This window comes from Pyrus communis, chromosome 16 (genome assembly GCF_963583255.1).
Source record: "Pyrus communis chromosome 16, drPyrComm1.1, whole genome shotgun sequence".
Taxonomy (NCBI): Eukaryota; Viridiplantae; Streptophyta; class Magnoliopsida; order Rosales; family Rosaceae; genus Pyrus; species Pyrus communis.
The window spans coordinates 7,988,871-7,999,909 of NC_084818.1; the positions used below are offsets into that span (position 1 = coordinate 7,988,871).

At 34.2% G+C, this 11,039-nt stretch overlaps 1 protein-coding gene across 1 annotated transcript; it reads right to left on the bottom strand.

The window, feature by feature from the left end:
- Nucleotides 1-1,092: 1,092 nt before the first annotated feature.
- LOC137721574 (synaptotagmin-3-like) lies at nt 1,093-5,141 on the bottom strand. Its single transcript, XM_068460667.1, has 12 exons — nt 4,853-5,141; nt 3,932-4,030; nt 3,769-3,819; nt 3,554-3,677; nt 2,964-3,082; nt 2,754-2,855; nt 2,576-2,650; nt 2,393-2,469; nt 2,065-2,314; nt 1,562-1,942; nt 1,352-1,480; nt 1,093-1,232 (listed from the first exon to the last, which is right to left on the bottom strand). The coding sequence occupies exons 1-12, from the start codon at nt 4,961-4,963 to the stop codon at nt 1,104-1,106; spliced, it is 1,647 nt and encodes a 548-aa protein (XP_068316768.1). The 5' UTR covers nt 4,964-5,141; the 3' UTR covers nt 1,093-1,103.
- Nucleotides 5,142-11,039: the final 5,898 nt, after the last annotated feature.

The following is an 11,039-nucleotide window of genomic DNA, read 5'->3' on the forward strand; positions in this document are numbered from 1 at the left end:
AATTCGCATACATTTTTGTATTCAATTGAGAATTTGAGAGACTCTAATAGATTTATAAATTCATGATTTTTATAGAGTTTAATTGATTTGTAGAGATTCCATATTAAGCGGGGTGTATTCAATTGGGATTTTGAGAGAATTTAATTATTTTAATGAATCTAGAGGTATTCAATTAGGATTTTCAGTGATTCTCTAAAATTCAAGGTGTATTCAATTAGAATTTTAAGATAGTTTATTAAAATCCTTAGAAATCCGGATGTATTAAATTAGAATTTTAAAGAAGTTTATAACATTCCAAGTGTATTCAATTAGAAATTGATTTTAAAGAATTTGAGAAAATTGAGGAATTAGAAGGAATTGGAGAGATTTCGTAGTATATTTTAAGCATCCACAAATCTCACCTCTTCCCATGAGATTTTGAGGGAATTGAATCAAAATTTAATATGGAATCTCTACAAATCAATTAAACTCCATAAAAATCCATGAATTTATAAATCCATTAGAGTCTCTCAAATTCACAATTGAATACACCCCCTAAATTTTGATTCAATTCCCTCGAAATCTCATGGGAAGAGGTGAGATTTGTGGATGTTTAAAATACACTACGAAATCTCACCAATTCCTTCTAATTCCTCAACTTTCTCAAATTCTTTAAAATCAATTTCTAATTGAATACACTTGGAATGTTACAAACTTCTTTAAAATCCTAATTTAATACACCTGGATTTCTAAGGATTTTAATAAACTATCTTAAAATTTTAATTGAATACACATTGAATTTTAGAGAATCACTGAAAATCCTAATTGAACACTCCTAAATTCATTAAAATAATTAAATTCTCTTAAAATCCCAATTGAAGCTTAGTATGAGCAAGCAAATCCACCTTACCCTCTCTATTTCTGAGCTTTGCATTCAAAGATAAGGAGTTCGTAGGATAAATCACCATAAAAGTTTAGACTCCCTATTATTGTGCAGGACTTGAACTTTTACCTCACCCATGAAATTTCCAATGGCCATCCTGCAAAGTAGCAAGTCATAGATGATCGAAGAGTTCGACTTGCGCTTTCACTCAAGATTGCTGTAGCGTTGAATTTTCCATTCCTCAAATCATCTTCCAGCTAATTTCAACATGTATCACTCCATTTTTTGAATTTATTAAGTGGTATTTGTGGTTGATCCGGCCGTTGTGCACAACGTCTCTTAGATTGATTTCTACATGTCCCAACGATTCCTAATGATAACAATCGAAAGAAAATCATAAGTTAAAACGTTGTCAACTATGAGCAGAGATTACTTGTTTACTAGTACTAGTTGTGTAAACGAAAGTATAATGGTTGAACTATTTCACACCTTCATTCGGAAACTAATGCCGGTCCTCTTGCTCACAACCTCAATATGAAGTTTCTCATTCAAAGGTGGCTCATCTAGCATGAAAGGGAATTCCTCGTTCCAACGTGGATCACGAGTTTTTCGAAGCATCTGAAGAAACCAAATCGTATCATACTGTTACCAGAAAGATTGTTACATTGCTGCTAACCAGAGACTAAAACCAGAACTTACATGTGTTTTCTTCTGTTCTCCTCTAAATAGGAGGATGGCATAAGGATTGTTGTGGCACTTCCCTTCCACATTTTCGGCTCCTTGAATAATAACCGATAGTAAACCTGCCCCGCCTAGGCTTCCCCCATGTGATGACATTGACATATCAATTCCGCTTTCATTTCTCCTATGTGCTGCATTAATGGGTCCACTAAATCTGCTTTTGTCTTCTTTGAAAGGCACAAAAGTTAGCTCCACCACAAGCTGCCCTCTTTGCTTCTTGTTTGGACTATTGCTAATATTCGTGTCCTTGAGCAAATCAAGTTTAAATTCTTTCGTCTCATGGGGTGTAAGTTGTTTGAGAGGAACTACCTGCATTCCTATCCTATCATGCCCACCAACCTGCAGGAAGAGCAAATTTGAATGATCAGAGACAACCATACGTCTAAAATATAACTACGAGATTTTTTTGCTTCCAGTAATCCTATATTTTGAAAAAAGTGTAAGTAGGTAGGAGAGGAAACCTTGTCCCAGTCAAAGACTTGTAACCGAAGAAGTTGGGTCTTAGGATCCTTCACAAGAAGCTTGAACTTCTCGTTCCACTCAGGGTTCAGGTTTTTCTTCTTGACAGTTGTTTTCTTTGCTGGTAGCCCATCTCCAGTCAGGCTGAGTTTGACATAAGGATCGGATGATCCTAAGATATCCTTCTTCAAGAGTTTAACCGCATGAACAACATTCACGCGCAGTATTCCCACCGGCTTCTTTACAGCCGCTCTGTATAAATGGAAAAAAATCATAAAATGCTGACAAAGTGACTAAAGCAGAAATCTGCATCATCTCAAATTAACTTACGTTGAAACGTCAAGGATAGGTATTTCAAGCGTCCGAGGCCAGAGGTAGAGGCTTGCAACTTGCTTTTTAATAGTCTCCTGCAGGAAATTATGTCATAGTTGATTCAAATCCAACCAAACATTTAAATGTCAGACAATTAGATAAAATCCCGACTTCAACACGAAAGTATTACCAGTGCAGCACCTGAACAAAACGATAGAGGCCGGGTATAGACATGATATCGGCTCCCAATATATTCATTCCAAAATCTATATGAGGCTGCAGATAGTTAAGAGAAACTTAGCATACAAAACAGATCTTATTTATCCAACCTTTTTAAGGCACAAACAGAAATATGCGTTCACTGGTGTCTTCTGCTCACCTTCTCCATCAAAGACACCACAATGTTTGCAAAACATGGAAAGGAAGGCACAAGCGGTTTGAAAGCTATCCTTGGCGCTAAATATACTTGTAAATCTACTAACTGAAATGAATTTTGGTCAAGTTTCTGAACAAATTCATCCACATTGAGAAAACGAATTACAAAAGTCTTGTTCCTCTGTCAAAAAATGTTTCCTTGGGCTCTTCTTACCTGCATTGTAATTCGTAAAGACAGAACTTTTAACACCAAAATTATGTTGGGGTTTCCAGCCCATTTTATTGATGGTTCCATGACTAATTCCTTCTCGTTCGTCTCAAAGACCTCTAAACCTGAAACGTTATAAATAAAAATAAATTATAACACCAGATGGACAAGCAAATGATGTTTGTTTGCTACTAGAACTGTACTTTTCCTCGTGATGTATACATTTAGGCATCAATATGTTTTCTTGGTCATAAGCTTTGGTCAAACTTTCTTCAATATTATATATCGTGTCCTTCTTTCTTTCTTGTTGGAAGCATTAAGTTATGTAGCCAAATACTGAGACTTAAGTAATCAGCAGGTCTAACATAGACTGATTGAATATTCATCCCTCCTTTAAAAAATTACAATGATTTTTACTGCGAGTATGCATAACTATTTCTGGATTTGAAGTTATTGTTCAATGGAGGTTCTTCAAGACTGAAAATATATGCAGGACTTCAGAAGAGAACAGAAAGTGCTGATCTATAAAACTGAAAACTATTTGTGCACACCAATATGCAGTAAACCGAATTAGAAATGGCTGTGACCAAACTCACCGTTAAGAATAGGAGGAAGAGTTCCCATATCTATTCTCTCAAACTCAATTGATTCAATCTGAAACTTTCCAATGTACTCATCAAATATAGGTTGAGCCACGCTTCTTATTGTTCCCGCAATTTCCTATCAATAATGTTAAAATCATATATCAAAATTACAACATTATTAACAACAATCGAAAGGGATTCAAAATGACCAAAGATTAGAATATCACCTTCTCAAGGTAAGGCCATAAATCTGCAATAAATTTATTCAACCAGTCTACCTGCAAAGTTGTGAACATAACCAATACATAATGAATAAAGATATAGCTTAGGAGAAGCAAGAGAAACGATACTAGAAGTTTGATACGGAGGAGATTGGAAGGGAATACTAACTCTATGATAATTAGGGTTCTTCACCCACAGTGGAATTTCAGGAAGAAGATCTTGCAAGGCCAATTCATCTAAATCATGAAGTGGCCTGCAAACTGGATCCTGCATAGTATGTCAAGTTACTATAAGCAAATGCAGACATGGTTGGCATAATTTAACTTTCTTCAGTTTATAATCTTAGTCATACTTTAATTTACTATTACACATCAGAATTTAATTTAATTGGATTCTTTGAAGTAGTTTACTGAGAAAGCGATGTTTAAGAATTTAATAATTGCTAGTGAAACAATCACTCATATTTAGAATGAAAAAAAGTTTAAAGTTATTATAATTCCCCTAAACAAACATAAGAATCCGAGTGTAAGCATCCACATTACGAAACTATCCTCCCATCTTTTGCATAGTCTTTGACATGAGTTTAGCAGCTTGTCTCAACTTTCAAATGAATCATTAATTCCATTACATTCTCACATCAGATGATAATATAAATTGAAAAACCGAGTGAAAATAAACCCAGGATGAGAGCTTCACAACATTCTAAATTAAGATTAAGCTGGTGAGATAAAGAAAAAAACAATTAGACATCTACATGGGGCTTGTATCACTGTTGGTTATGAGCATTCACCCCGGCATTCGAGTTCCTAGGTTTCATTGCACCTCCCCTGATATTGCTTGTATAAAAAGAAACGATTAAACATCTTTGCTTTCCATTTGAATTTTCCCATGGAAAATAGAAGCATGATCAAGAATATACAATTTGCATTGCCAATCTGGAAAAATCAAAATCTGGCTGGAAACCAGCTAAAAATCAATTTGAAAAGAAAGTAAATTATCCAAGAGACGTAAATAATTTATCAAGCATAAATCTTTGCAATTATCAATAAATGAATGATCAAACAAAGAACAATAAGGAAATGGATTTACCTCAACTTCTTTGGGATTTGAATAAACAAAAAGGAAAAACCCCACCAAGAGTCCAAGAGGAATTCCAATTCCAAAACCAAGAATTCCCAATAAACTGCTCACAAATCCCATCTTCTAAAACCTCCCAAAAACTCAGAGAACCGACATGCATTAACGACAATTGGCACCTAAGCCACCGGAAACTTTCCCAGCAAACAAAACTGGCTCCAGCGATGGATTCTAAGGGGAGAATGCGCTGATCAGAAGCGTTTCGAATAAACTCCACAATTCAAACCGCCAAAACAGAAGAAACTTCTGAACTAGTTCAAAACATCCACTGTTGCAACAAAACTGCTCCTCCAAATAGACTATGAAATGACCTAATTATCCAATGTCGTGTTTGTTATATTTTGTATATGTTACAGCTTGAAGGCCACGTAAACCCTCAAAGTGTATGTATGGATGATCTAAATTTTCCTTTTCTTTTCTAGCAATTATTAGAGGGGTTTGTGGGTTGTTTTCAGGCTGTCGAATATTCTATTGTTTTTTTTTTGTCAAAAAAATTCGATTGGTTGTAGTCTTTTAGATTTATGTAGAAATCACAATTGAAGAAATTAGAATCTCCTACATTTTTTTGGATACTTTTTAGATCAAATATTAGTTTTTTTTTCAAGATTTAATTAACGCGCTTTAGTGTAGATAATATCATTTATTTAAAAAAAATTAACGTGCTTTGACCAATTCCCACGTGAGCATATTTTTTTTAATTTTTTTTTTAAATCACATGAATTGCCGACAATCTAGGAAATTTAATCTCCCCAATCCCTTGAATTCCTATTCTTTTAATGAATTTTCCAATAAAAGTAATAATTAATTTAAGTAAATCCAGCCACTTAGTACTACAGTATAATGGTAGTAGTGGTAGTCTTAATACTATGGTCTAGTAGTTCACTTATTCTATTATAAGTTTATTTTAATAACGGTCTAGGTGGTAGCAATTCCCTAAAATAAAATGAAATGAAATTGATCACCGCAATTGTAGGGAAAATGTTAATTAAATTTTCAAATGGAAGAGATGTTTATTTTATGACATTCAAAAACAAGACATTTATGTCAAAACACCTCGATTATTAATTCAGTTTGATTGTTTCTTTCTTTTCTTTTCATCCCTGAAGACACTCTTTCCTTGTTTATGGGGGCATCCGGCTTTGAACCTGTTCATCTAACATCCGGCTTTGAACCTGTTCATCTAACATACGTGAGACCTTGCAAATAATGTTTTCTTGTTAGATTATAAGTGTTCTATTTATTGGTTTGAAGAAATGGGTAATCCAAACTTACAACCTCCTTAACTCGCTTGCAAATATCGAAAAGTCTCACCACCCCAGTCAGCTTTTTGGTGCGGCCAACTATATATTCCACTCGAGGAATACTAAGAAGATTTTCTTAAAAGTAGAACTTTTTATTCCATCAGTTCTTTGTCATCTCTTAATTTAACGTTAATTTTCATGTCAACATTATAAAACATTGCACCAAAAGCACGAGGAACAAATAATCTATAGAGAATCACACTTTCAAGAAAGTCCACTTAGCATTTCTCATATTTCAACAATTAGTTGAATAGACTTTGAAGTATGGTCATGACTCATGAATGAAGGTAAATTTGGAAAAGTATTAAAAACTTATGTATTAACCAACCAATATCAATTAGAAATAGAATTTAGGCCTACTCCAAACCTAGTTCCAACTTCAATAGGCCACTAAAATCATTTGGACATCAGCCAGTTATATCTCTAAATGGGCTTTACATTGCGTATACACCTTTTTTTTATTTTTTGTTTTTTGTTTTAGATAAAACTCACACTTGAAGATCTACAGGGTCTGCCCAACCTTGTATTAGCCATGGTGATTAGGCTACAAACACTGTGGATGCTATTCGCCAATTGGATGGGACTTAAGGCCACTTAGATATTATTGTGCCTTTTAAAAAAATTCTTTTTCTGTGATGTGATGAAAGAGTAATCAGTTGTAAGGTAAAACAATTACCTATTTGATAAACTATGTTTATAAATATGAGCGTCTGGAACCCCTTATTAGTGTTTGTTCTCTTATTAGTGTTGTGACTATTTTTTAATGACAAAAAAAAGTTGACGACTTCAAAAGTTTTTTTAGGGTATGTTTGTACTGCTTTTAAAAGGGTTAAAATGATTTTTGATAACCGAAAACGTTTCGGACTATATTTGACAAAAAAACTTGAAAGTATTTTTGGATCATAGGAGTGCTCTCTGAAGAAGCACATAGCATGTGAAACAAATGTTATTTGCGTTTTTAAGAAGCACTTCCAAGAGCTATTCTATGAAGAGCTTGGATTTTTAATAAAAAATTTTGAACTTTGATATAAAAGAAATCTGACATTTGGTACTACAGTCTAGTGGTATTCATCTACACCTATACGTAAGAGGTCTTGGGCTCAATTCTCGTCAAAGGCAAGTTTGAACCATATTATTGCTAGTTCATTGTGAGGCTAAGCCTACTCCCTCGCTCTCCTAGAAGTTTCTAAATATAGGGAGGGAGAAAGAAGTTCCTAAGAGCATCTCCAAAAGAGATGTCTAATTCCAGGTGGCAGTAACAAATTAGAAGAAAAAAAAATAAGTGTATGAAAGAGCTCCAACCGAAGCTATTTAATCCTACATGGATTGACCTTTTGATGCATGTTGTCAAAATTGGCAGCGATGAGAGAAGGCGTCAATTTCTTTTATTTTCTTGGTTTTATACTAGGGCTCACATAACATTTCTATTATTAGAGTGAATTTTAACTTCCTTTCACCCAATTTTTAGTACATCAAGACTAAAATAATAACAAAGAAACATATCGGTTGGAAATTAAAATAAATAAGGGTAAATTACATAAAACTACATCAACTATGGGTCGAATTACAATCTCATACCTCATATTTTAAAAATGACAATGTCATACCTCATTTTCCGAATTTGTGACAATGTCATACATTCGTCAGTTTGTCTGTTAAATGCTGACGTGGTTTGAGGCGGGACCTACTCCCTAATCAAGTGGATAAAAATATTAATAAATTAAAGATAAATTATTTTAATATTTTTATTTAAAACATATGGGACCCACCCTTTCTCTTTCTTTCTCTCTCTCTCTCTTTGGGTTTTCTCCCTCCAACCTCTTCTTTAACCGCACTGCTACCTCTTTCCTTCCATAACCACAACAACCCATCTCCCTCCCCTCTCTCACAACAACCCATCTCCCTCCTCTTCAACCACAACAACCCAAGCTCTCTCTTCTAACTCTCACACACATCCTCCAGGCATTCAAATCGGCAAAGAGAAAAAAATTCACCACTCTCCTATCTTTCACATCCGAGCTCTAGCTTCGACCTGGCTTCCAGTCCTAACGGAACAGCTATCCAAACTTGACAATGTCCTTCACGACGAATCGGTCATGGTTGCATTTCACTGGGTACACGCCCTGGTAGTAGGAGGCGTAGCCGTGGGACCAGATCGTCAGATCGAAGGCACCCTGGACCGACTCGAGCTGGTTCTTGAGCAAATCGAAGGCCCTAGCTCGAAGCCCAACCAGATCAAAGGCTTTAGCTCGAAGGCCCAACCAGATCGAAGGCTCCTTGAAATCTTCTTCACGATCTTCAGGCAGAGTCATCCTCCTGTGAGGACGGATGACAATGTTGCCAAAGGAATTGACGATGAAGTAGGGCCCGCCCTAGGTGTCGATTCGATAGAGGTTGGATGAGAAGGGCGGGGACCAATGGGAATTGTCAGCGATGACGGTGAAGGTGAAGAATGGATGTGAGAGAGATAGGAGATAGATGAGAGAGATCGGATGTGAGATAAAGGAGAGAGAAGGGGGTCGGTCCCACATGTTTTTAAATAAAAATATTAAAATAATTTATCTTTAATTTATTAATATTTTTATCCACTTGGCTAGGGAGTGGGCTCCGCCTCACACCACATCAGCGTTTAATAGAAAAATTAATAGACAAATTGATGGAGGTATGACATTGGTATGACATTATCACAAATTTGGAAGATGAGGTATGACATCATCAATTTTAAAACATGAGATATGAAATTGTAGTTCAACCTATAGTTGAGGTAGTTTTCTGTAATTTACCGAATAAATAAAGATATCAAATTGTCACGTAAGACCATCTCCAAAGAAAATGTCAAATATGCCAAATAGGATTAAAAGACATTTAGGTGTTCTCCAATGGATATGCCTTATATGATATGGCATGTGAGTCATTTGACTCCTTACTTTCTAGCTGCATTTTTTTATAGCAAACAAAAAATGAGTAAAATATATTAAATTTTTAATACATGGGTCCCATTAACAACCAATAGAATAAAAACTAGAATTAATTTTGATTATTTTTTAATAGTTAATGTAACTCCAAGCCCAATAAAATAATAAAATAAATATTTGACACATCCATTGGAAAAGAAGAGAATTTAGCATTTGTATTCAATTTACCACATCAGCCATCAAATAAAATTTTGACATATTATATTTGACATCTCCTTTAGAGAAGCCATCAAATTTAATTTTGATATTTAAATTTAATCCATGGAGATGCTCTGAGGTTCTTCCCATTAATTACTGATGATTAATGCTATTTAAATATTTACTTTTATTATTTTATTTGCAGACAAAACGTTTTAAAAGTATCAACTTTAAATTAAAAATGAATTAAGACACTTATTACTCCACAAACTAGAAAGTATGATTGGAGTAGAAATTTTTTAGGAAGCTCTTAAAACAGTTTTATTTTATTTATTTTTTATTTTTTTATAACTCAAATTAGCTGAAAAATAGAGCGTGCGTGATTAGAGATGCTCTTAGTAATGCTCTCGGCTAAGCACCTTTATCATCTGTTAACCTTATTTTTAGCGTGGCCTAAATAGTGGAAGTTGCGGATGGTGTAATATTGACTTCTATTCAAAGCAATTGAAAGGAACATAAACTTGTCTAAGTTCTTATCCTCAAATTACACCAATCAAGATAATGAAATAACTAAATAAAAGACCTCCGGTGAGGCCTTGAAAATTTCCGTTGAAACAAATGAGAGTACTCTTCTGTAGGGGCACTGAATAAACTCGCCGGTGGAATTTGTCTTCGTCATCTATCGGCTGTAAACTCTGACGAGTCCAACCCTTCCTTTACCTTAGACGGAGATGTTGCTTATCTAAGGTTAGCAAGGCGGCTTTGGAGGGGGTGAAAGGTGTAATCACACAAGATCCCAAGTTTGAAGGGGCCTCCGAAAATTTGTCATTTAAAATCTCATTGTGCACTCCTTACGAGTGTAAATTTTTTAAATTTCTAAATATAAAAATTTAGAGTGCAAAATGAGATATTTAGAGTGCCAATAACATCCTAAAAAATAAACTTTTTTTTTTCTTTCAATTTTATTATATAATAATGCTATATATTCAATTGTACTATGGTCTGATGATATTCTTCTTCACTTGTAAGTGAGAGCTCTTAGGTTCGAATATCGTAGATGACGAATTTAATACCAAATTAGGTTGTCCATTATGTGAGTTAACCAAACTTCCCTTCCCCGTAGTATAAATATATCGTTGTACTAAAAAATGTGAAACTTTAAAGTTACTCTTGAAGTTTTTTTTTTCTTATTTGGTTGTTCAAGATTGAATTGTTTTTTATTATTTAGTGAATGATATGTTTGCTGCTCTTTTTAATTATTATTTAATGATATTTGTAAACTTACGATCAGTGAGTCCTAAAATTTATTTTAATTTAAGTTATTATTTTCTAACATCAATACATTATCCTACTTTTGTTATAAAACTATTTTAAGAATGAACCATTTTATAAATTTCAAATAGGACTTTCAAAATCTGAGAAACCACCCTGTAGGTTAGTGGTTAGTAATGTCACGACCGGAGCAAGAGGTTACGCGTGGAAGTAATTTGATTGCTTGGTTTGGGAGTTTCTTTTTCGTTGCCATGGGTCTCCTTGATGATTATGATTTGATATTAGGATAACTATCCTCACGCCTTTGATATTAAAGAAAACAAACGAAAAAAACTTCAAAACTTTAGCTTTTAATCAAAAGAACAAAATAAAGGTGTAAGTGAATAGTATTAAAAGTGATTTTTTAGGCTAAAAATGTTCTTAACGTTAAAAGTAAACAGTACTATGAGTGTT

Coding starts and splice junctions, on each gene's coding strand:
- LOC137721574 (XM_068460667.1), bottom strand. CDS start 4,963: ATGGGATTTGTGAGCAGTTTATTGGGAATTCTTGGTTTTGGAATTGGA. Junction 3,678..3,768: donor TATGGCCTTACCTTGAGAAG/GTGATATTCTAA, acceptor CATTATTGATAG/GAAATTGCGGGAACAATAAG. Junction 2,315..2,392: donor CCTATCCTTGACGTTTCAAC/GTAAGTTAATTT, acceptor CCATTTATACAG/AGCGGCTGTAAAGAAGCCGG.